The sequence below is a fragment of the Nelusetta ayraudi genome, unplaced genomic scaffold, assembly GCF_046127955.1.
Source record: "Nelusetta ayraudi isolate G7.1 ecotype Tasmania unplaced genomic scaffold, CSIRO-AGI_Nayr_v1 ptg000053l, whole genome shotgun sequence".
NCBI classification, from domain to species: Eukaryota; Metazoa; Chordata; class Actinopteri; order Tetraodontiformes; family Monacanthidae; genus Nelusetta; species Nelusetta ayraudi.
The window spans coordinates 4432058-4458527 of record NW_027466103.1 but is presented as its reverse complement, the minus strand read 5'-3'; the positions used below and the strand labels follow the sequence as shown (position 1 = coordinate 4458527).

Below are 26470 nucleotides of genomic sequence, written 5' to 3'. Positions count from 1 at the left end.
GGAACTTCTTTTATAGAAGATGGAAACGAGTGGCGTTGAGAAAAGGAAACAAAAAGTTCCGCTTCTTTTGTGATTCAAAATCTTAACAGTCAAACACATCACTTGTTTGATATAAACTCCTCAACCGTCAAACTGTGGCCCCCCAGTAATTTCCTACTATGGAAGCCTCCTCGCTGAAGTCTTTGTGAATCTTTATCATGTGCTGTAATTTCACTGACACTTCCCCCAGCTGCCCTTTCCTCCCTTTACCAAGGTGTTCTTTTTTTTTATTTATTTATTTTAAATGTGCTTCTTGCCTGTGACTGAGCAATTGAGAAATGAGAAAAGATCCTCCTTTGGTCTTGCCAGCTGTTAAGAAAATATTTTAGAAAAGCAGCTTCCCTCTGTGTCAGGAAGGACACGAGAGCGTCATCGGCATCTCTCATGAGTTAAGTGACAGCACCCACTGCGAAGTGTCTATTCTGACCTGTGAGGCTGCATCAATGTCGCTTTCTGTCTGGCCACTTCCAAACAAGCGGAAGGTGCAACAAGGATCAGTTTTAACTGGAAGTGATCGTTCTTTTGCTTTTTGTGCACGGGGCTGTGATTAGAGTGGCAAATATGCTGTTTTCTGGAGAGAGTTTCGGGAGCAATTATTCCCACAAGGTTGCCTCACTGGCCTCGAGGATTAAAAGAGAAATCTGAGATGGGTATACTACGGTCGCTTTAAGATACTGACTAAAGAAGTAGGGATAAAGGTTCCAAACAGTCATGATTTATTCTGCCCCTGGGGAACAGTTTCTGGGAGGCAGAACATCTTCAGCTCGGCAAGTAAATAAACAGTCTTTTCCAGCTCGGCATCGTTCAAAACCCTTGAATGACTCTCCACTTCCTGCATATCTCTCTTGTTTTTCAGCCTCTGGCACTGCACGTAAACAAAAAACAAAAATGAGAAGAAGAAGAAGAAGAAGAAGAAGAAGAGGAAGAAAGCAACTCAAGACAAGTGGAGCCTGCTTATTTTATGAATTTATTTCCAAATGTAAACTTCACTATTCCATGCATACGAGTTATGACAACATACATTATTCGACAATCTGTTATTTTTCATATTTGCATAGGACATGGTCACAATATATTGTCTAACATGTAAAAAATAATGCCATAAAAAGGTACAGCAGAGCAGCTAAGACCAGCACATCAAATGTGTGTGTGTGTGTGTAGAACCCGAGGAACTGTACAACTGTAATACTTGGATGTAGTGATTTTGGTTTGCTGAGAGAGAGAGAGAAATGAACAAAAGGACACCTGAAAGTTAGAGTGAGGTCACAGGAGAATGTACTGGCCATAGCTGAGTCGAGAGTTATTTACAGAGTAGATTATATCGGCGCTGAGAGGGGAGACAGCACCATGGAGTCACTACAACAGGCAACTGATGGTGATGGGCAGAGGAGAAAACGCACAGAGGTATCAAGAGAGCGACGTCACACTGAGGAGGTACATCGAGGACAAACAGGAAACAGAACCAGAGACAGTCCGCGGCAGGCGGCACTGGGCCACCTGAAACATGTATCGGGCCAAAAATATCCACAGCTTTTAGGAAGAAAAGCAAAAAAACAAAACAAAACAAAACAAAAAAAACATGACCACTTTCCGCAGGTGTGCCTTTTCTACAGCAACAGACCCTACAGTGTCAGTTCAGGCAGTGGAGCGAGACCTCGCGGTCAGCGGAGGGCGACGACGGATACACAACGCTGCGCCACCTGAGCCGACTCTCTCAGTCTCTTGTCTTTACCACTCATTCAGAACGTGCTCTCTACAAGATTGATTACAAGGGTTCTGTTCATTCAAGTGATTGAAAAAGAAAAAATATATATATCTATATATATATATATATAGAAAACAAAAGGTTGAGTTTGAGGTGTACAAAAAGGTCCGTATTAAGCACAACATCCACCGATCAACACTTACAGCATCTAAAATTTGAACTGTCCAAAACTTGGAGGCGTTCAAAATCAATGCAACATTCATCACCTTTTCCCGTCAAAGCCTTTGGTAACAATTTGTCGGTGAGGAGCCACCCACGAGCTACGAGAACTCAAAAGCTCCTTCTTACCACTCAAGGTCCCTTCTCTTTTTCCGTCATGGCTGCGTCTTCAGTCATCCTCCCTACTTTTGAAGCAAAGAAAAGAAAGGAGGAAAAAAAAAAAAAACGCCTTTTGTCCCACTCACGACTGAAGCAAAGCTCTCCGTGCTTGCTGTTAATTGACCGAGCTTACACAGGGATCCAGAATGGAGAAAAGGACAGATTCATTCTGGAGGGGCGGGGGGTCAATGATGAGAAACGTACCTTGTGCACAACTCACGACGTGTAAAAACCTCACAGTCTTGACAGAGCTAGAATCAGATACTACAAAAAACATGTTGGCTAGATGTAAGCAGCGCATTTATAGTAAATGCAATTATAAGTCCTTTGGAATGGTCGGGCTTTTCATTATCATTAGGATTGTTTCTGTCCAAAAAAAGAAGAAAAAAAAAACCTGTAATATGCCATTATACACAGCATTATTGTACAGCAAAAAAGGAGGGGAAAAAAAAAATTAAATAATAAGATCCAAATGAAAACAGCTAGGCAATTAAAAACGTTTACATAAAGCAGAAAAAGAATTATTACTGTACATTACATTAAAAAAAACATGTCACACCTTATAAAACTGTACAAGTCTGTTAAATGTCTGATAGTAGCTTTTCTTTGCCCACAATATTTGTATCATCTTTATAAAGTTACAATTATAGTTTTGGCACACAGTTGTTTTGACCATGCTTTGCTTGTATGTTGAAATCGATTGTGACGATTCCCGTTGAGACGGTCTGATCAGCGATATATTCTTGTCATTTATATATAGCTTTTTAAAATAAGATTGTTAGTTTATTCTTACATACTCGTCACCCTAATAACGTACTTTAGGCTACTATAGGCAGGAAAACAAAGAAAGTGGTATACTGTTAGCAGTTCCATTACGTCATTGTTTAAAGCTTCTCTCTCTAACACACGCTTAAAGTCTGTAATCTTACTGGGATTACAATCATAAATAGGATTTTTTTTCTTTTTTTCTTTTTAAATGCTGACACTAGGTTTTATAGTAATATACAGCTGACATCATCCACATAGAAAAGGTTTAAACAAAGACAAACAGGCTGGACTCAGTAAGGAAGGGGTGCTTCAAGAATACCTTAAATAAAATAACAAAAATAAGGTTTTATTTTTACCTGGTAAGTTCTTTTTGGATTTTTAAAGGATGTGCAGGACCCTGGCATGGTTAAATAAAATGTAGCCCAGTGTTTTTTGTTTTTCATTCTTCCTTCCTTCCATTTTTTCCTTTCTTGATTCAAGTAGAGACAAATAGTAACCATCAATTATTTTGTGCTACTAATCAAGTAAAATGCAAGCTACATAATGGATGTTTGGAAGAGGATGAAAGAAGGTGAGGGGAAAGATGCAACTTGTAAAATACAGCCAGAATTTGAAGGTATCTCCAATAATCCAGAGCACAGCGTCACCAGAGATAAAACTTGAGCAGTAGCGCTGCTTGGCTAGCATCGTAGCATTTCCTGCTTCCTGATGAGACCTGCCTTTTGTTTGTCAGTCAGAAAAATCAGACCAACTGTTGTCCTAACGCATGAGTTGCGATGAGGTGATGGATGATTTCAGGCCGGTGCAAAGACTGGCCAAGGACTGGCCAAACTAAATGCTTGGCGCGTTAGCCTGTTAGCATTTCTCATTATCTTTGCTATGAGAAGCCTTTGTTAGGATGTAAAATACTGTTGTGGCCATATTTTACAAACTGCATCTTTAAGAGGTATGGATTTTGAAAACAAATATGCTGAGATGTTTCATGAAACAAAAAAAAAACAAACAATATTAATAGAACACAATATGACTACATTGCTAACTCACAATGATGTGGTCTCTATTCTGATGGAACAAATAAGAAAAAAAAATCTAAGTAATAATAATTAAGTAAAATTAAACACGCAATCCCAAATTCTTGCACTTAGGCATCAGAAAGACTCATCACCCCAAGCAATCCTGTCAGCCTCTGACTTAGAGGAACTTTCCTGGATAACAGGCCAACTGGAAATAGCCGCTACCCTGACATCAACAGAGTTTGAACTGCTTCTGAGTCGACCCCCTTAGAGGGGTGGAAACTATGTCCTGTTTAAGTGAGTGAAAATCACACCTTGATTTCATGATGAATTTGAATTGGAAATCGCTGAGGTGACCTCAAAGAAAAATCTAGGAAACAAAAGAATAACGTGCTGTACACCTGCCTCAAGAGAGGTTCAGAATTATTTGACAACAATAGCAGGTACAGTTTAAAAAAAAAAAAAAAAAAAACAGGGGGGAAAAAAGAAAAAGTACATGTACAGAGGCGTGTTCAATGGCCTTTTATGTCAGAAGTATTCAAGTAGATGTGGTACAGTGAGAATAAAAGTTGCAAGACAGCCTGCCTGCCGAGGCCTAAGCAGTCTGGATGGATTGACGGACACACTGAGGCTCTTAACGCTGCCACAGCTGCTTTATTTTCAGATGCTAGGTGCTTCCTGTCCCCTACTGTAATTCCAGTGAGGGGTCAAAGGGTTGAAGTGGGGGGAGGGGTGTCGCTATTTAAAAAGAAAAAAAAAAACCCAGCTCCGACGTCCTCGCTAAGGCCTAAGGGAAGCAGGACCATAGGACGTGATTAAAGGCAGGAGCTTGGCCCACTTATGAGAGCGCCGCTGTGTTTCCAGCGCGGCCGGACACACTGACCAGCAGTGAGCATTAACCACTGGGGAACGACGTGGAGGGGTTGGCGGGGTGGGGGGGAGGGGTGTTCAGGCAGCGACCAACGTCAACACAATAAAAAAAGAAAACGCACAAACTGTCCCATATCTGCTCTGCGGATGTTAAACCCTGAGGTAAATGTGCAGATCGTGGAGTAAAAGTGATTGGTGAAAACGTGCTTAAGGGTGAGCTACCCGGTTTGCTTCTGTCAAGAGAGAAATATCACAATGCAAAAAAAAAGAAAAAAAAAAAGAAATGACAAATAAAAAGTGATGGAAAAGCGTGAAAGAGCTGCTCGGCGGTAAGAATTTGGAAATGGTTTGGTGGAGCGCGTGTGTCTCCTTTCAGTGGATGGCAAATGTGAAACGATGTGGCACCGCCTCTGGCGCCAAAGAGCCGCTAACTGGTGGCATTCACGCCGACGCACAGAGAGAGGGGCTGTTTCATTTCAAGTGTGGCACATTGAGGAAACGACTGCATTTGATCTAAATAATGAACGTTTCTCTCTCTCTCTCTCTCTGGAGGATGTGACAGAGCTGATTCTTCAGAGAGGGAGAGAGACGGAGAGAGACAGAGAGAGAGAGACGGCCTGACAAGGCCGGCCATTGATGAACTTACACCTGCCGCACCAGCACAGAAAAAAAAAAGAAAAAAAGAAAGAGAAAAAGAGAGCTGAGTTGTTAACATGCGTGCGGCGTGGCGGCGGCCGACTGCAGGGGGTGGTGGTGGGGGGGGGGTACCATTTCCGGGCCGCCCATGCATTTGAGAAAAAAAAAAAAAAAAGAAAAAAAAGAAATGCAGGCATAACACAGACTGGGCCGAGCTGCGGCGGTTTGGATAGCGGTGCCTGTTGCCGGGGAAGGTTTGGCCGCGGCCTTTTCGCCCGACTTATCGAGGCGTGTCTGTCTAGAAACACACGGGGGGCTTTTCTCACGGGACGACGGCGAGGCGGGTGAGAGCTGCTCCGCGCTGATATGTTCGTTTTTTCGGGCTCGCGTGTTTTGACAACGGTTTAAAAGGGCTCACAAAGCCACCCCGCCCCTCCCCCGCTGTCGTTCGCAGGGCGGTGGGGGAGGTGTCGGGGTCGGGTGGGTTTTGAAAGTGGCTGTTTGAGTGCTGGGGAATTTTCTTTGCCCCTGTGCTTTAGGATGGTAGGCGGACATGTTCCCACACTGCGAGCGCCGACCGGTTAGCGCTTGTTGCTGTAGCGCTAATTGCTGTGTTTTTTTTTTTGTTTTTTTTCCCACTGACTCACAGTTTCTACAGTTGGTGGGAGGTGGGTGGGGAACAAGAGGGTGCGTCTCTTCCTCCTCCTCCTCCTGATAAAACCTCTCTTCTTTTTTATCACCACCTGCCCTCTCTGCGCTGCGGCCTGCAGATTAGCTCCCCGCTAACAACGTGACAGCCATGCCGCCCCTCCCCCCCCCCACAACCGAGATCCCGCGGCCGGCATTTAACCCGAGAGTGAAGCCGCGCTCGTGCAGTCTGGGAAACACTCGGAAGCTTCAAAGCCTTTTCTTTTCTTTTCTTTTCTTTTCTTTTCTTCTCTTTTCTCTCAGGTAGAGCCAGATGGCAGCGGCGAGCTCACACACCCAGACTCCAGGATGGCGGCCCATTCGTTTCAATGAAGTTGCTCAACCAGCTCATACGTGGAAACGTTTTTGACATCAATGGGCCCATAGAGCCTGTATTATCAATTCCCATCATGCCTCTGTAACTCACATGATCTATTCGGCCAATCAGAACGATCCTCCAGACATGTCAGGACGCAGCCAATCAGAATGGGCTGAGATACGGCACACACAACGTTGTGACGTCACGCTGGGAATGAACTATCGGCCTTTATCGTTTTTTTTTAAACAAATGAAAGACCATAACTGAAGTGCTGCAGTACCTCGTGTGGCCACTGGGAACGATCCGCATATTGCCAGGCTGATATTGAGTTCTTGTAGTACATCCACGGGCGTGCTAGCACTCTGTGAAAAGCTTCTTGTGGGGATGCAGCTGTTTCCTCCAGGGTGTGAGGTGAGCAGGCTGCCTGGCTCTACCTGTGCTACTCCCAAACTGCACCACCAGCGACCCTCCCCGCCCCCGGGGGCCTCGGTGAAGGGCGGCTAAACAAGACTGAATAGAAAGCTTTCATTCACTCTTGTCTTTGGTGCTTTCCCCCCCTCCCCCTTATGTGCTTGACTGCGGGATGAACATTGTTTTCGGATAAAAGTCCCTTTTTGCGTCCGTCCGGCGTTAGGCAGCGGCTGATGATGCGGCGCTTCCTGTCTTTATCGCTTTATTTCAGAAGAAAAGCACTGAGAGCTGCTTTGAAACTTAACTTTGAAACTTAACCGCCTCGGTTTTAAAGGGTCTCCGCTATATTTCTGAAAACTGCCAATCCAACTCCGGCTGGTCCTCCCACAGAGCAGATTCACACAGCCTCTATACTGCATCCTGCGCTTCAGCTAAACACACATTTTACCATAATGGTGATTACGGTGGCGGCGGAGGAGCAGGTGTGTCTTTGCAACGCCTGAGGTGGGATTTCTTTTCTCTGACATTGCATTTACATCGTCAACGAATGGCCGGGAAGCCGCGGGAGACGACTTCTGGGAGCGACCGAGCGAGCGACTGCGTGACTGTAGTTTCCTCGAAAAGTGAACACCAGCGAAAAACACAAAAGAGTGCAAATTGTGTGGAGTGTAAGGCTGCAATATAAATGTACTGGATGCTTCTCTCCATCTCCGTTCATTCTTTCAAGCTAACAAGGCCATCCCTGAGCAGGGCTGCAAAATTCAACTCCCGTTGAACTTCAGAGTAAAGTGATGAGTATATTGTGCAGTAAAAATGAGAGTACTGGTAACGTACTGTGGTATTACAGAAATAGCAACTGTCTTCAATCCTGAGGTGTGTATGTGTGTGTGTGTGTGTGTGTGTGTGTGTGTGTGTGTGTGTGTGTGTGTGTGTGCGCCTGTGTGTTTGTGTACCCCCTCCTCCTCACTTATTAAAATCAAAAAAATCAAAAAATCAAAAAAGAAACAAAGAAAAAGAAACAAAATCAAAAAAGAACCACTTTGATAAGACTTGTCAGGGCGTCTGTTTTTTCTTCTTCTTCTTCTTCTACAACACGTTGTTCAGCTGACTACAAACGTACATCAGACATCTAGCCATGATCAGAAGCTGAAAAAAAAAGAAAAAAAAATACAGACACATGGTACATAATGTGAATATTGCCATCTGGAAAAGGCATTACCTTCTTTTTAAGGGATCACACAAGTAATTGCACTAGATTAAGCAGTATGTACAGTATGGTACACCACAGCAAGCGCAGGAGTAGCGGAGGGGGGAGGGCGGGAGCTGCTGGAGAGGGCTGGGTGGGGGGAGGGGCACCGACGACTGTGCAACACGAGTGTATCATGACGGAAAGAACACGTGGCCTCCCGGGTCAGAGGCAGAAAAGTGCGGCGGGGAGGTCGGGGTTTTCTCTCTTGGGGGGGGCGTTAAGGCGAGTTGGCTGGGCTGAGGGCGGGGCTGAGGGTGGGGCTGGAGGCGTCCGAGCGGCTGTAGTCGCTGAGGGAGCCCGGACGAGCGGCGCCCACGCCCACGCCCACGCCCACGCCGGGCCTCTTCAGCATGCCGGGCTGGAAATCCGAGTGGCGGCGGGCGTGCTTCATCAGGTGGTCGCTGCGCATGAAGCGCTTGTCGCACAGCGGGCAGCCGAACTTCTTCTCGCCCGTGTGGGTGCGGTAGTGGCGGGCCAGCTCGTCCGAGCGGGCAAACTTCTTACTGCAGTCGGGCCAGGTGCAGGGGAAGGGCCGTTCTCCTGCAAGACACAGAGAGGGAGAGGAGTCAGCGTGAAGCAGGCGTGGGCAAACTACGGCACGGGGGCCATATGCGGCCCGTTAGGCTTTTTGAATCTGGCCTCCTGAACTTGAAGAAATTATATCAATAGTAAGTAAGTCACAAAACATCAGTATTTCATCCATTTTTCTAATGTTTTAAGAGTCATTTCAATAAAGCTTTGAGAGTCATTTCAATAAAGCCCGAGGGCCACTGCCTGGTGTTCAAGCAGGAGGGAATAACAGCAGTGGCAGCGGAGCCACGTGGTGGCCAATTAGCCCCAAACTCTTGTGCTTGAAAGTCAGTTGTGTTAGCAACTGAGCTATCTGTTGACTGAAGCAGCACCTGGCCAGTATATTCATCTGTTCTCTGATAGCTTCCATGTCATTTATCAACATGTCCGAAAATGGGAAAAAAAACAAAAACAAGATAAGTAGATTGTTCCAATTAAAAAAATCATGAAAAATAGAAAAAAGGCCACACTCCAATCGTAGCTTAGCACCAGACCAACCTATTCCAAGCAAAATCTCAACATGGTGGAAAATCAGAAAAATGTACATACTCGGCTATGTTTTTTTTCACAACCATCTTTTCACAGTTCTCATATAGCCCACGTATAAAGCAAAACCCCAACTCCAATCCTGACTATCTATAAAAAACAAAACAAACCCAGATACCAAGTGATTGGAACCAACATCTCCTACACCACAGTCAGAGGCTTAACACACTGAGCTAACCACCTTGTTAGCCTGGAGACTATGGCGGTCATGAAGTCACCTTATTAATACAGCCAGCCTCCATGTCAGCTCTCTGCTTCTGATAAACATATGACTATAAACTGTATCATTGTATTACACAGTGACCTTTATGGTATATTGACTGTATCATTTGATCTTCCTGATTTGATGGTGATATGATGTTCTGTTATTCATAACTTCTGAGGAAATAAGTTGAAACGTCTTTTGTTATGTTATTTATTGTCCTTAGTTGTGTGTCTGTGTAGCGACTCGATGTCTGTCAGTGTGTCGGTCACTGTTTGTTTGTCAGTGTCAGGTGAAGCACTGAGGCCTTTCTAGTTCTTTGCTTGTCAGCGCTGAAGACGGTCTTGTGGGGAGCAACGATGACTCCCAACGCGGCGGTCACAGTGTCGAAACCCAGCATACCTGTGTGTGTGTGTGTGTGTGTGTGTGTGTGTGTGTGTGTCCCAAAACTTGCGGTGCCTTGTTCCGCGCATTTCAATCTTCCGAGCATTTGGAATTTACTTCAACTGAGCTCAACAGGAAGCAGCAAACAGGTAAGTGGAGCTACTTCGGTAGCTCCTCCTTCCTTCTTTTCAAACTCTTAATTTAAAGAATAATTATAATTCAATTTTAAAAGAGTAGGGAGATTTTTTTTTGTTTGTTTTGTTTTATGTTCCACTTCTACAAAGTGACCAACTGTTTATTTCTCCTGCAGCCGCAGTTGATTCAAGAGTCCAGTGTTGAAACGTACCAATGTCAAATCATGACATCATCCACAGTCGCCAGGAGCCTAGTCAGCAGGTCAGCTCAGTGGGATAGACTTCTGACTCTGGTGTGGGAGACCAGGGTTCGAATCCTGGTCTCCACCTTTAGACATTTATCCATCTTTAAAAGTCAAAGTGAGAGAGTAACACAACAAAATAAACCCCAAGCACATCAGGACAGACAGCTCAGGCTGGAAGAAGCCGGACTCTGGTTCACAAGGCGGTCGGTTCAATTCCCCCCCCCAACACAAAAGGAGCATATTTTTAACAGCTGAAACTCACTGAAATGACCATCCAATGATAGTTTAGAATGAGACCGAAAGGTAGAATGCAAAAATCAACGTTTCGTTTTTTTTGTTAGTTTTTTTGGGGGTGAAGAGGTGCAAAAAAGGTAAAAAATGAATAAATAAATACTTAAAGCTTATTATTTCAGGTACCTACTTATTACAACTCGCCACCAACCCTGCCACTGGCTCTCACGCAAAATATATCCACTGAAAAAAACACCTGGAAACAGAATTTAGAGGCTGTCCAAACGCTCGGACAAGTTCGTCAGTAGGGGTGCAGTTAACCTATGGTGTGGTTTTATCCAAACACGACAGGCGTTATTTGGAAAGCTTTTGGAGTTTGGTCTCCGTGTGGGCCTGAAATGATAGTAACTGAAATGGCACATGATAATGGAACCCTCTATGATCTTTATAGAACCAGCGGGCTGCCCCTCAGGTGCGAACACACAGCGGAGGGCCGCCTGGTTCAGCAGAAATTCTTAACTGCAATGACCGTGATCGTGCATTTTTGTTTTTTCCAGCAGAGTCAATGCAAATGTCTGCTGGACCACACCGACAGAACGCCCACTCCAGTTGCTTTCAAGCTGAAAAAGAAGCCAGCCACAACAAGAACAGATTACACACGATAGTTTACTGTAACGCAAACAAAGGCGACGTTGGTCCCTTTGATTTTTTTTTTCCGGGAGGGCAGATGATAATTGTGAACATGCACTGGATACTCCAGCTGAAAAAAAGCCTCTCAAGCTCTCTTCTGTTGGTTTTTGTTTTGTTTTCGCAGACTAAGAGTGGGACGCTAGAGAAACCTTTTCGAAACACTCAACAATCTTTGCATCTTCCTATAAATTAGACAATGGAGTGAAGTTTCAAATCCTCTAAGCTCTAAACCGCAGCTCGTTTCACTATGACTGCACAACTGAAGCGGCATTTTCACACACGTAATGCAAATATATAACATCTGCTCAATCAAAAGCTGCTTCTTTTTTTTGGGGGGGACGGGATAACCAAAGCAGCATCTTATTGAACACAAGTTCATCATTATTTTATCTTTGGGTCCGGTTGTCAAAGTAGAGCCCTTCCATGCCCCTCAAGAAAGCCTCTCGGTTTGCGTGACAGGTGAAAATGGCTGATGACTCGTTTGGCGCTCTGACAGGTGATCTGGCAACCACAGAAGCGCTCATGCAGCGAGAGGGTTGTGACTCATACCGTGTATTTACCGGTGCGAAGAGTTCCAGAGTTGCTGACAGACACCTGTCACGAGCGCAGAGCGCAGGCCCCGTCGAACAAGACTGATATTAGACCATGAGTCACCCAGGATTAATCACTGCAGGGTTATCGATAGCTGGGATATGGCAGGAGAAGGGGAGGAGATGAAAATAGCACGTTCGGCCTGAATTAAAGGCCCAGTGTGTAACGTCCCAGAGGAATCTATCTATATATGTTTTCAGTTAGACAAAGTCACGAGAAAGAACAGAACTGTTGTATTTTGATTTGCTAATAATTGTTTATTTCGCCTTCACATCAAGAGCTTTCCTCCCTGTAAAGAGGCGGCAGCCAGATTGTGGCCACATGCATCTCCTGCAAGTAGCACAGAGTGTGAAATCTACTTAAGGCGTCATGATCTGACCGTGACATCACGGCTTGTACAAGAGAGATAAGAGAAAGATTGAACAGGACATCAGGAAAGGGGGATGAACCGCGCGCTTCTTGTACGGTGCCACTGAAATTTACACACTGAGTCTTCAAACGGTGCAGGCAAAATAAATAAATAAATAAATAAATAAATAATTTTTTTTTTAAATTGCCTCCAAAAAATTGGTGGCGTGCTCATATAACAGGAGCCGTTTAATTATTTAAGCTCCAGATGCTAATCACAATTACGGCGGTTAATCCAGCCCGTTTCCCAACATGCAACCATCAGTGATTCGGCACATGGGAAATGACACCCTTCCTCCCCCTCCGCCGGGCAATAAAAGTGGGCTTTGACACAGATCTACTCAAAGCCAGATGGCCCTATACATCTTGCGGGTTCCATTCATTCTCATGCAAAAAAAGAAGGAAAAAAAAGCAGAGCGCGGAACTGAAAAACGCTGTGTTCTTCCTCCTCCGCTGATACTGGATCCCATTTAGTTCCATTTCAGCGACTTTCTGCCTGACAATAGCTACATCTAGCTTCTAATTTTACCAGCGTGACATTGCAGCGCTATAGCGAAGGGCAGGGCACACACTCCTCTCATGTTGTGCTTCTTCTCCTCCTCCTCCTTCTTCGTCTTCTTCCGAGAATTATCATTTATTGTGCGGCGAGCCTTTGTAGGGGGGGGGGGGGGTCGGAGGCATGAAAAGGGAACGGGAGACGGATGAATGTTTATTGGTGGCATGACTAATAAGCACGTGAGAGCAGGGCCTGCCCACCGCGACTCCTTTGTTCTGCGGTTTTCCCTCAAGGCCGCCATGCAAACGGTGCTATTTAGCATGAAGCCACTCCTGCGCTACCTGACGCTGCCACCGAGTCTACACACAAGCAGAAGTTTGGCGCTGTCCTCGTCTGGGTCCCTCCCTCCTGCCTATCCCGCATAGTTACAAAACCCGGAGACAGACGGAGCAAGTCTAGACAACCCGCTCTGTGTTCCTGCCCCTGACGCCTTACCTCAGCCCCAGACAAACTCCGTCTGCCCTGCCCACAACTCTTCCTGCGGGCCTCACGCATAGCTCAGAGTGCGTGTGTGTGTGTGTGTGTGTGTGTGTGTGAACCCCGTGACTGACGCAGAGGTATGTGCATTGGCTTACGCACCAAAACGCAGAGGTGGCAAAAGTGTAAAAGCAAGAAAGTACAGCTTCTGAAATGTACTTGAGTAAAAATGAAAAATTATTACTTTTTTTGCCACTAATAAAACAAAACTTTTGTTGATAATTCTGCAAAAAGCTTTTACTTTCAATACTATAGTTTTCTTTTTCTTTTTCAACTGCAGCACAACCAAACTGTAACCAGGAATAGTTGTGTCCATTATTGAATGTTTGCACTTTTAATAACAATAACCAATGTTATTTTCTACATGTTTATTTTTCTCTGGACTGAAAACATACTGAACAGTGACCTCAAAGCTGAGGTACTAAAATAATCTCTGTTTAAAATATGATCCGGTTTCATGTTTAGCTACACAACAGCGTGGTCCAAATAGCTTCACTTCAACCAACAACACCTAGAATAATACACAAGAAGTGAATGACTTTAAACAGAATTTGTAACTTTTAAACCCAAAAGTAAGCAGCGTGTTTTTTCAATGTAAGAAGTAGAAAGTGCAGATATTTGTGTCCAAATGTAGGTAGTAAAAGTAAAGAATCGTCAGAATGATGAATACTCAGGTAAAGTGCAGATCCCCGAAAAATCCACTCAAGTACAGTAACGGAGTGTTTGCACTTAAGTGGATTTCCAACCTCTGCCAAAATGTCCAGGCTGTTCTCACACCGCGGACCGACCTCAACACACAAAGAAACAAAGCATCTTCTCGACACAAAGTCAAGCCTTCTAAAAGAAGGCTGTGGTTGCTCGACCTCGTTACACATTACACACACCCGGAGGAAAAAAAGGGATGCAGTTCAACTTTTGAGGCACTAATCTCACCGAGGAGACCCATGATAGTCTGATTTCATACCTTATTAGTGAGAGAGAGAGCGAGAGAGAGAGAGAGACAGTGAGAAACAGAGAGAGGGAGAGGGAGGGAGAGAGAGAGAAACAGAGAGAGGGAGAGAGAGAGAGAGACAGAGAGAGGGAGAGAGACAGAGAGAAACAGAGAGAGCGAGAGAGAGAGAGAGAGAGAGAGGGAGAGAGAGAGAGAGAAACAGAGAGAGCGAGAGAGAGAGAGAGAGACAGAGAGAGGGAGGGAGAGAGAGAGAAACAGAGAGAGGGAGAGAGAGACAGAGACAGAGAGAGGGAGAGAGACAGAGAGAAACAGAGAGAGTGAGAGAGAGAGAGGGAGAGAGAGAGAGACAGAGAGAAACAGAGAGAGAGAGAGAAACAGAGAGAGGGAGAGACAGAGAGAAACAGAGAGAGAGAGAGAGACAGAGAGAAACAGAGAGAGAGAGAGAGAGAGAGAAACAGAGAGAGGGAGAGACAGAGAGAGGGAGAGAGAGGGAGAGAGAGAGACAGAGACAGAGAGAAACAGAGAGAGCGAGAGAGAGAGAGAGAGGGAGGCAGCTTGTGCTGCCACCTGGCACTGCAAAAACCTGGTTATCGGCTAAATAAAAAAAGAAAAGAAAGAGAGTGAGGCTAAGCTCGGCGGGCTGCTTAAGGCTCAATAACCAGCGTAACGGATCCAACGACATTAATATTTAAGCAGACACCAGAGAGCTGCGGCCGAGGTATCCACAGCCAGCCTGCGCTGACGGAGCGCCGCAGTCGCAGCGAGAGCGTCAGGTGTCCCACAGCAACTCCCCGAGACGCGTCAAATTATTTAGAGCTCCGCTCAGCTTCTCCTCAGCGAGAGGCCAGTAAACAGACGCACTGGCCGGTTTTTCAACCCCCCCCACCCACCCACCACTCCATCCTCTCAACCCCCCCACAGCTAAACTGCTTTTGGCATTTAGGTCACCGATATGGAAATGGATTTAAAAAAGCCTGCAGCTTTTAATGACAGCCTTGAAAGATTCACTTACATAAAGAAAACACACGCAATGCCCCAATTAATTGTTGTGCCAGTTTCATAACGGGTGGGATTGGGATTTCCATGAGGGCAGCGCCCGCAGTTTCTGGTAACGGAGCTTTTTCTTTTTTCTTTTTTTGGGGAAGGAAGGAAGGAACCCTTTGATGCTGGCGGTGGAAACGATGATGTGTGGGCTGTGACCCCGGCGGAGGAACGCCGACTCTCCAATGTGTTCCAGCGGACTGCGGCTATTACTCAGCAGCAGCGCCGCTGTTCAAAGAGGAATGCTGTGCGCTGCTGGTCTCCTCCGGCGCTGCTGGTCTCTCAGTTGCACTGCAGTGGCTGCCAGCAGGGCTCCGGGACCGTCGTGACGCCGGGCCTCGCCCATTGGCTCTGCCGTCTCTGGCAGACTCCACGTCCAGGGAGTGGCCTTGTCTTTCTCAGAATGTGTCAGTCGCGGGAGAGCAAATGGGGGAGTTGGGGAGTGCTGATCAATGAGGGAGGATTTCTTTTTTTTTTTTTCTTTTTTTTACCCCACCCCACCCCCAACGAACACAGTGACCCAGTTACCCGTTAAGTGACTTACATCATGCACACAAACTGTACCTCTGCTAAGCGCCAGTGTCCCTCCTCCTCCAAGGAGATGTGATTATGTCACAGGTGCTATTGTTATATAACTGTTCTCTCTCAGGCCACTGGGTCAGTAAATAAACAGCTCATCCCGACTCTTCTCCCTCCACCCTGATCCCATTCACATCCGAGAAGTTCCCACTTCTCGGTTTCTGCAGAAAGGGCTCAGGGGGATTGGAAGCCCGCTTCCATTCATTGGCTGATTTTATAATTCAATGTGTTTACTTTAACGACCCCCCTCAGAGGTTAGTTGCACAAAATATTGTCCAACTGACCTCTAACTAACAAATCAGACAATGCACTCAACTTTATTTTTCCGTTCCAAGTACAAGTAATCAATTTGGTAGAATAGCATTGAAATCCCCTTCCTGTGGGTGTTTGATCGTCTCCAACCTGAAGCTGATTTAAACAAACAAGTTGGAAACAACTTGTTTGTGCTTTCACTGAATCTGTCAACAACTGTTATTGACATTTTGTGCAAACTGAGTTTGAAACTTATTTAAATGATCGTTGATAGTTTTTTTTTCCCATTTCATTGTCTGTATTGTATTGTTTCTTATTTTATGTATTCTGCCTTATTGCGTTTGTCATTTTTGTGTTTGTTTGTTCTGAAAGTGACGTGTGTGTGTGTGGGACCCCCTGGAATACGGGTTGTGACAACTCAAGTGCTTTACCCACTGATTAAAACCTTCCTATCCTTTCCTCGCTGCAACGGATTCTGTGGATTCTGAGGCCAGATCAAATCTCTCCTGCCGACGTGACCGTCGGCACAGGGAAACCCGAGGCAGTCACCTGCTCCAGCGACTTTCAAACCAGGGTAGATAACATTCCTGCTTGGTTCTCAGGCATGGGACAACTTCACACGCACACACGAGGCACACTCTACTATGTAAGAACACTCTACTATGAGAACGCCTTCACAGAGGAATTGGGTAAGTTTAAAAAACAAACTGCAGGAGGCAGGGGTGGGGGGGCGGAAGGGGGGAACGTAAAGTTCATGCAGAACCGTCACCTTGAAGTCGACTTTGCTCTGCACGGTGAAGAACCACAACAGGAAATATCTTTAACAGAAGCTCAGAACAAAAACAAGGTGCGCGCTTAACCTTGACAGAGAGCAGAGCCGGAGAGTGACTGCAGATCACAGCTCCTCGCGGCCGGGGCTCGCTTGCCCCAGCTTAGCGCCGCAGTCTGCTTGGCAGCAAGAAATGAGAGGGGCACCGCTAACGCCAGTTGCGGGGGCCCGGCGATGCCCTGTAATTTGGCTGCGTGTTTACATCACCAGCGTCCAGAACAGGAGCCGCGTCGCGGCGCGCGGTGCCAGCAGACATCCATTCATGGGATTCTGGGTAATACCAAAATGACTGCTGTGGCCCCTCGTTAGCATGAGCCACCAGAGAAGGACGTTAACCCTGTGCATACATCACCAGTCACATGCGTTACAAGAAGAAGAAGAAGAAGAAGAAGCCTTTATTCATCCCACTTTGGGGAAATTTGCATTATATTTTATTTTATATGATTATATAATTATAGCAACAAAACAGAGCCAAGAAGGGAAATTATGTAAATATTTATAGACTAAGAAAGGAAAAAAACAAGAATTTTACATTATCTGGCAGTCGGGTTATTTTACAAGTTTTGTACATAAGTTGACTTAGTTGAAGAAAAAGTAGAAGAAGGAAAAGAAGAGGAAGCGCCTCGTCTTTTGATGTCCTGCACAGTAGAGTGTAGAGATTTTAGTGGGACAAAAACAAGACTTATGAGGGCTGCAGGAAGATTTGGGGGCGGGAGGGCCGGGGGGGAGGCAATGCCTGATTTGAACCATCTGAGATCCGATCCACTGTTTGTGTGGCTCGTTGTCCGCGAGACACTCAGGCCCGGAGGAATGGGATTTCCGAGCAGCTCGCAGCTCAGTCGAACCACATTTTTCCTCTGAGTCCCCGTCGCCGCGAGCTGGTCGAAAAACAAACTGGAGCTTAAGTCTCCGACGGACCCCTGGGTGGGTCACCACGCGGCCGCGTGAGGAAACGTTTCGATCCGTTATCGTCTTTTGTCTTTACCGAGTGGGACCTTTCTCGCCGTTGAATGCGACAACCCCTCCTCGCTCGCCCGCCCCCCCCCCGCGTGGCCCTATAGCTGTCGGGCCGTGAACAATAGCGACAGCCTCGCTCCCAGCAGGAGAGGCACTCCTGTAATGCATTTCAATCAGACAGGGCTGCGCGTACTAACCGTAACTCACCCCCCCCCCCCCCCCCTTCCCCTCCTCCACCCACTGACATCCACCCAGAGACATGCAGCCAGAGGATCGAGTGTGGCCATCTGATTCCATCACATACTTAGCTGCGCATTACTTCATCCCCTTAACTCTTTAGGGTAAAGACAGAGAGGGATGACCACCTCATCACATTTGCTTCAATTAGTCTGAGTGGGGGGCACTCTCCTTCAGCCTTGAGCGCTAATGCTGAAGCGACCTGCAGCCTTGATGCGTCGCAGACGGCGAGCTCTTCCCTGAAAACCTGGTTAACCGAGCGGCCGCAGCGGCAGTTTGCAGGAGCGTTCAGGAGCGGTGGGCTCTGACTCGAAGGTCTCTCTCGTCCTTACTGTGCAGAAAGAGTCGTGGATGCACCAAAAAAATTAGGGCTGCAACGGTTAGCTGACGATATGTCGACAACATAAATTCATTGACGCGAAAATGTAAGCGTCGATGTGTCGTGTTAATGTTATTGTAAATTGCTGAATAATAAAATTACACTCTGGCCACTTCATGCTCATTTGCACCTGCGGTGCAGCACTGAGGGTGGCGGTGTCACTCGTTGGTTACATCCTGCAAAAAACAGGGAAGAATAACGACTTCCTCTCTGAAAAGGCTCGGACACTCCGACCCAAAGTTTCTAAAGTTTAGGAATATTTCACAGAAAATTCAGCAGCGAAACACGTTCGTTGGAAACTCTGTGGAGCTCACCGAGCATTTCATGGTAGCACGACGGCAATATGTGAAAACCTTAAACGGCGACGCCCCGGAGTCGCTGCATCATTACGCACCGCAGAGAGAGGTTCCCAAATAACTTCAAAGATACATATTTGGTGCACGTTTTTTTAAATGACATGTTTATTTGTTAAATAATCATCAGCCTATGATGCAAGTACATATTACGTTTTTTCGCACGTCGGAAAATCATGGAACAGGCTAGCTTTGCTCAGTTATTCGTGACTAATCAACTAATCGAAAAAATAATCGATAGATTAGTCAACAACAATGATCATTACTCAAAACCCTGAGAGCCGATATGAGCGGACATGGCGCCGGCTGCCCTGCGTGTACCCAACATGCGGGAAGTGACCGTTGGACAGAGAAATATTTCCACGTCTCATGGAAAATAATCACACCCTCCTTCCTCTAAAAGACTCCTCATCTTGTGCAGAGGGGGCGGACCTGCGCCCCCTGCGTGTCACGGGCTAGCACGGACTGATTTATCACGTGGAGAACGGGGGGCAGGTGGTGGTGGTGGTGGGGGTGGGGGGGCACACCTCACATACCAGCGGGAACAAAAACAAGGCCGGCAGCAGACACAACACCCGGCTCTGACATTAGCTCCGCGCTCCATTCCTGGGGCGGCGTCTCCTTTCCCTCGCTCAAGCTGAACAGCAAACATCCCAGCGTGAACACGGTCGCAGCGGAACGCTGCGAGTGGCTGGACCGTCGTGGAGGGGGAAGGGAGGGGGGGGGGGAGGGGGGGGGGGGGAGTAGTTCGCTCCTGCAGAGGTCACAGCCCTTCTAACGCTAATCAGATTAGCTGCAGATGCAGCTGAATAAATGACCTACATCAATGGAGGGCATTGACAGTGCATATCCTGGTGTCCATTCCCCGCCCCCCCCCCCCCGCACTGCAAACGCATGCAGCCTTGGCGCTACCTTTGCTTGCATGAGATGCGGCCAGCGGCCTGTCAGTCTTCCACCGGTCTGTATCTCCCTCTCTTCCTGCCTTCCTGCTTGGCAACCGACACCGACACCACAAACTACGGGCCGCCTCTCGGCTCTTCAACACTACACACTGCGGCACCTCTTAAAAACACTCCTTTTCGTATCTTATCTTGACTAACTTTACGTTTAATTGTTTTAATTCAATGATTTCCTGTATATTCTTATTTTAAATTTTTTTTTTTTTTTTTATTGTACATGTACGATTTCTGTAACACTTTTAATGTTGAAGCACTTTGAATTGTCCTGTACATGAAACGTGCTATGCAAATATAATAAAATAAGCCTTTGAAAGTTGGGAAGGAATGGGGGAAGGGGGGGTCACTGGGGTAAAAGACAGAGCTGCTTTTATTGGCCTACTCCTGAGGTAGCTGAAGAATACATGAGCCCCGTGGGCCATTGAGAAGCACCGCCTCCGCCGTCCGCCGTGCATGCATGGCTGCTTAATCACAGTTGAATCAGCGCTATACTCCACCGGGCCGATACATCCCGCCGCTGGCGTCACATGAGCGCACACAGGAAGGACATATGGACAGTACGGGTGGTGGCGCACGCCTCGGAGACGTCTTCTTTCACGTTGGAGGCAACGCTGCGCCCGAGGATTAGAGGAGGGAAGATGGTGGCTTTGCCATGGTTTTATTTACATCCCGGGGATCAACTGGATTTAAGCAATTCTTTGTCTCCGCTTGACACTCACAGCGTAACGCGACAAACTCCCCTTTCAGGGAACGGCCAGATGCGATCCGATTCATCTGACAGCGTGAACCAAAGGCTGAAATAGATACGACAAGCATCGAGAGTCGGTGGAAGCAATTAAAAGTTGTCTGCTCAGGCTCGACAACGCTTAACAAAACTGACATGAACAGATAACATGCTAACAGTCATACTGCTCGTGATAGGAATTTTGACGTTAGCGTGTTAGATACTTTCATTATGAAAAACAAAAATTAGACCCAACTGCACAGCCATTGAGAAAAAAATCTCAGACAAATCAAAATATACATTTTGAACAATGAGGAATTCTGGGATAGTAACCCTTTCAATACATCCGAGTGACCCAGCAATACATTTTTGCTTATATCTCTGCTGGTGTGATAGATCAGGAAATCAACATATCTAACAGGCTTCATCCGGAGGAAAAACCACAATAACCTGAAACCACGATGCGCGCCCACATCGGTGTTGGCCGACTGTCGACTGGCAGACGCATCAAATGGAGCGCCGCATTTAAAATGAGCGGAACAAGCACAAGAACAAGGGCATGTGGGGACGGCTCGGCGTCTCTCGGAATGATGACTCATTACTTTGTTTGGCATCGGGAGGAACGTGGCTCATCTGGACGCTGCGCTGGAAATCCTGCCGTGCAGCAGGTAGACAGACTGACCTCTTGTGCCTCGCTCAGGTTTTTTTTTCTTTCCTTTTTTTCCCGGTGCAGTGCCACGGTCGGGCTGAGGCGAGGGCAGGAAACCCCCATCTCCACCCTGCTACCTCATCACTGCCACCAGCCACACAGGAACACTGTGTACTCTGTGTGGTAGCGTAACCAAATATATAACCACAGGCAGGGATGAGGTGTATATAATCAGGAAGATTTTTTTTTCCATGTGGAATTTGGGGTAATTTCACATTTCAAACAGTGCCATTAACCGCAGTTATTTGGGGCAAAAATAGAAGGCGTACATGAATAAGTGGGTCTATGTGGCAGTGGAGCTGCGCTGCCAGGTGGTGCCACTTCTTTTTTTAGGGCAGCGACCGACGGTCATCTCACAATTTTGGAAGTACCCCCAGCAGAAGACAAAAGGAGCCGAGACAAAATGCCAAACCAACTGGAAAATATGTCATTAGGCTCTTTGTCTAAGGGAAACATTGACCCTGTTCATCACGGTCATTTGAATAGTTTTCCAATAGGACTTGGACACTGACAAGATGGCCTTTTGTGAAGCCCAGCTGTAGGGGGCACAAGAGGCCTAGGCCCTTCTTTCTGAAGGAGACATGACCTGTAATGAGCTTGTCAAGGGGGACATCTTTCCTCTGGAGCTGGCAGTATATGCACGACATGACCGCAGCAAAGTAATGAGGCTTCAGTGAGAACACTATGTACTCTTTGACCACGGCACCCACAGGTCTTATTTGTCAAAATTGGCTGTGAGTCTTTGTAACGGGTAATCAACACCCTATGGATGAAAGAATCAGAGTGCTGCCAAAAGAATCGCTTTGAAAGTATCTCAAACGGCTTCATTGCGAGGACCTTAGACAAGTGCAGTTTTCAATTTTGCCACAGAAGCATATGTGCGGAGGAGAAGCCCCACCTCCCGCATCAGGAGATCAGACAAAAGCCGTCTGCTAACCTTAGACCCCCTAAACTGCGCTGTGTTCTTCACCATCCAACTCTGTGCTGTGTAATGAGCCATTTAAATTCAGCGTATACTCTCATGTCTGCTGCTTCCCGCCGTTTGTCTTACACAAGAAACGGAGGCAAGAGAAAAATGTGTGAAGTTATCAGAAATAATCTTCACAAAAAATTCACCGTAGTCAAGGTCTGCGAGGCGTCATGCACAAAATGTTGCATGACATAAGGCAGCCGTTAAAGTTTGTTCATGCATATTACAAAGTACTTGGCACTGACAGCAGACTGTTATTTGCCTTTGCTTGAGCAGAAAGGTGTCAGAAAGGTCTCATCAGTGGAGCAGCGCAGGCAAACAAAGCCGTGGCCAACTTCATCCCTCGGGAAATATTAGCGAGGATTATGTTGTTTGCATTCGCCAAAATGCAATATCCTCGGGTTGCAGGCAGTTCAGCTCATGTTGAGTTGGTTATACTGGAAGATATCCCAATCATCTATCAACATTATTCAGACTTCAGCACTGAGAAGAAAACGTCTGAAGATCGTTCTGAATAAATGTCAGGCTTGATAAATTTCATGAGCTTGAAGACATTGTGTACTGAACACAATGTGGCTGTGGTTTCAGATCCCCTTTGAAAAAAAAATGGCAGACAAAGAAGGACTGAATAAACGGGGGTGGATGAGGTTTGGGGCGTAGCAAAAGTCAAGTGAGGATGTCTGGTCGCTGGCTCTTTGTTGAGTGTCAATAACAACTTCTTCCCCCCTCATTTAGGTAGCGGCATTTGTCCCAAAATGACTGAGCCGGCATCCATTCTCTCCTGGCTCTGCTAGTATGGGCTGAGGGGAAAGGCACACACAACCGGAGCCTGGCTCTGTAAAGCACTGCGAGGAGGATGGCTGAGGCAGCCTGCGTGAACTCAGATGACCCACATTCTGGGACTATCCAATCAAAGACGGGCAGGGGCGAGTCATTATTATACGAATTTATGGGACGCAGAGCGACTGTGAAGCCAGATGCGGGAGCAAATGGCAACAGAAAAGGCCGGCGAAAAGGAAACTCTTAATGGACATAAAAAACAAGGGCAGGGCAAACACAGAGCAATAAACTGCACTGGAAACACATGGTCTGGGCGGAATAAAGGCACGCGCAGGGGACGGAGCCTGGCTTGGCACCGCCGCGAGTTTGGCTGCAGCCGAGCTACATCCTGCCATTGGCCAATCGCATTTCACAGAAGTGGCGCTCGTTATCAGAAATTATAGGACACAGTCCAATCTGCCTAGTGCAAAAAAGATGGCTGCAGACGGACAGACAGACAGAGAGAGAGAGAGAGAGAGAGAGAGAGAGAGAGAGAGAGAGAGAGGGAAGGGCTGGTGGATGTAAAACTACTCGGGCTAGGATGGGAGCTGTTGTGGAATCTGAAGGGTTTTTACCAAATACCCAGATTCCAAAGCGTCACTGAGCCCACACTGTGTTGATCATCTCAAACTGCCACGATGATCACAGATGGACAGACGCAGACGAGACGTGACGACAGTAAATCTGCTGACAAGGAGACACAAAGCCTTGGAGGAGTTGTATCCTCTCACAGAGGTCGTTAAAGAGGAGGCGGGAGCCGGGAGAAGAATTCAGCCCTCGACTGCTGGTGGACAGTGGCTGGAATACAGATGCACATCACACAGATCAGGGCTGGGTTTTTGTTCTGTTTTTGGCGGTGGTGGTGCTGGTTGGCTAAAACGCTGATGACTCAGGCATACTGCAGTGGCAGATTTCTGAGGCTTGTATATAGGTCATGCACATGCAGGGTATTTTCTAAATAAAAATGCACTTGTTTTTCCATCTTATCCGAGAAAAAAAGGAATGAGTGTGTTGTATTTTTGTTTCTGAGCTGTCAGGATGGCGCGTCACACGCAGGGTTGGGCTGTTGGTGGGCGCAGGAGCGCAGAGCAGTGGGAGGGAGGGAAGGAGGGAGGCGGGAGGACGCGCTGCTCGGTCGAGGCTCAGCTAGCTGAGTCTGTTGCTGGCCAGATCAGCTGGCGTGCGCACTGTCTGGCGGGGGGGTGTGGCACATCACAACAAAGGGGCTTGTGGGCAGGAAGGCGACTGCACACGCGCGCGCGCGCTCACGCACGCACACACACACACACACACACGACCGAACCGACCTTTTAGAAAATCGTCTCACGGAGGAGGTGCGCACGACGGGCGCGCAGCGTTGGGCTCGTGTCTCGACCACAAAAAAAAAAAAAAAAAAAAAAGTTTGCGCACAAAGCCTTTAAGCGACACCCGTCTTGGAGGGGATGCACGAGGAACTCGTAGGCGTGCACGTTACAGCTGACTTTGGTCGGAGGGGGAAGCAAAAAAGCTCGTCTGATTAGCGCGTTCGCGCCGCAGCTCCCGTTTGTGTGTGTGTGTGTGTGTGTGTGTACGCGGGAGGGGTCGCGAGAGGAAAAGGCAGCAGCAGCAGCAGCAGCGACAAAGCTTCGGTGACTTGAGTGGGAGTGGCACTGTTTTCGACCCCCCCCTCCCTCTGCCCCTTCTCCCCTCAGAAATTCAAAAAGAACATTTAAGTTCAAAACAACTTTCAAAGACCGAAATAACGATTTGAAGGGAAAAACACGAGCACCAAGTGCTGCTTTTGCTGCGCCGCGTGTTGCTGATTATTTCCTGCTTTGGGCGGATCAGTGAACGCTACAAGGCAGCGCCTCCCTTTGTGCAAAGTGGAGGTTGATTTATTTCTTAAATGCATGCACATACACATGCACAAGCCTCATCACCACTGACTGGTTTTAATCGCCGACACCCAGTGAGTTAAAAAAAAAAAAAAAAAAAAAAAAAAGAGAGAGGAGGGGGGAGAGAGACATTGGCACCCCGGCGGGACTGACCTGTGTGTGTCCTTAGGTGGGCTTTGAGGTGGGATGATTTGCCATAAACTTTGTCACAACCCGGGTAGTTGCATTTGTGCTTTTTCTGGGGTGACTCCTGCTCAGTCCGAGCCCGCTGCCTCTTGCCTCTTTGTCTGAGCGCGGGGTCGGAGACATCGGCGGTAGGTGTGGCGGAGTTCCCATCACCTCCGAGCTCCGGCGGCGCGCACCCATCCCTCATTCTCGCCTGCTCGGCGACGTCGTCGGGGCTCTGCTGGTTAAAATCCGCCAGGATCCGAGCCACCACGAAGAGAGACGAGTTGTCTTTGACCAGGGGCTCTCTGATCTCCTCCGCGCTCCGGGCGGAAGACGGGTTCTCTGGCTTCATCTCCCGGTTCCCTTTAGGTGCGTGGACGATCGCACGGCTGGACATTGAAACAAGGCACTCTGCTGCAAAGTGATCCATTCTCTTTTGGAAGCAGCCCCGTCTACTTCTCGGCGCTATTCAATTGAACAAAAATGAAAAATAAATAAAAAATTAAAAAAATAACGAGAAAGAAAAATGACGGCGGCTGCAGGGGTGAAAAGTAGTACTAGTTCCGTGGTTCCCTTTGTGTGGAGGTGGTGGTGCTGCTGGTGGTGGTGGTGAGGAGGAGACGGAGGAAGAGGTCGTTCTCATCAGAGAAGCGACTTTATGATTTTACCCCGGCAATCCAGTATCATCAACATCCTGTGGGAGAAACGCCTCGGACACACACAGAGAGAGACATAAAAAAAAAAAAGAAAGAAAAAAGGACAGAAATAAAAATAAAATTAAAATAAAAGACGCAGCTAGACGAGGCCCCCCCCCACCACAAAAACGCACGCCTTCAAACAAACAAATGGGGCAAAGTCTCAGTTGATTGCAGCGACGCAGGAAGCGGGACCTCCACAGAACTTGCGTGCGTTAACTCCCATCGCGGCTGCAAACACTCTCCGGCATAGTGAGCGCGTCTTCTTGTGCGCGCCGCGGCCCGTCCCCCCGCCGCTTGTATCCATGCTGGGGGCGTGTCGAGCAGCAGCAGCGGCAGCAACTCGGCGAGCCGTGCGCGTCACAGCTGCCCGGCCATTGGCCGCCGCGTGTCCCCGAATGCACCGCAGCGTGCACGAGTTGGAGTCCACTCGTGAAGTTTCAAGCCCTACACACACGCGCGCGCGCGCTCGCGTGCGCGTATGTTCGGATGATGCGTTCGGTGGGACGCGGCAGATGTAGGTGTTGAGGTGGAGGTGGAGGTGGTGGTTGTTGACGCTGCAGGTGGATCGTTCTGCAGCACCCCCAAAACACCCCCACTCCTGCCTCCACGTGCACGGAGCTCCATGTGCTCTCTATTTAAAGTCCCCCGTTGTTACAATATTGTTGTCCAATATTCTGTGGCCGTTTCAGCGTCTCTGTTAGCCCACCGGGTTCAGCTGCCTGGTTTGACCAGTGGCGGGCCGTGCATTTCACACCTAGACCATCTGCATCTGTGTTTCCATCATCGCAAAATAAAAGCTATATTTCTAAAATTTCTTTCAATTGCCATTTGCAGGTGTTTCCATTGAATGAGTGTGAAGCGCAA

The 26470-nt window shown here is 47.4% G+C and overlaps 1 protein-coding gene across 1 annotated transcript; it reads right to left on the bottom strand.

Moving 5' to 3' along the window:
• Positions 1 to 988: 988 nt before the first annotated feature.
• Positions 989 to 25951, bottom strand: klf13 (Kruppel like factor 13). The gene is made up of 2 exons (XM_076037889.1): positions 24894 to 25951; positions 989 to 8615 (listed from the first exon to the last, which is right to left on the bottom strand). The coding sequence occupies exons 1-2, from the start codon at positions 25336 to 25338 to the stop codon at positions 8293 to 8295; spliced, it is 768 nt and encodes a 255-aa protein (XP_075894004.1). The 5' UTR covers positions 25339 to 25951; the 3' UTR covers positions 989 to 8292.
• Positions 25952 to 26470: the final 519 nt, after the last annotated feature.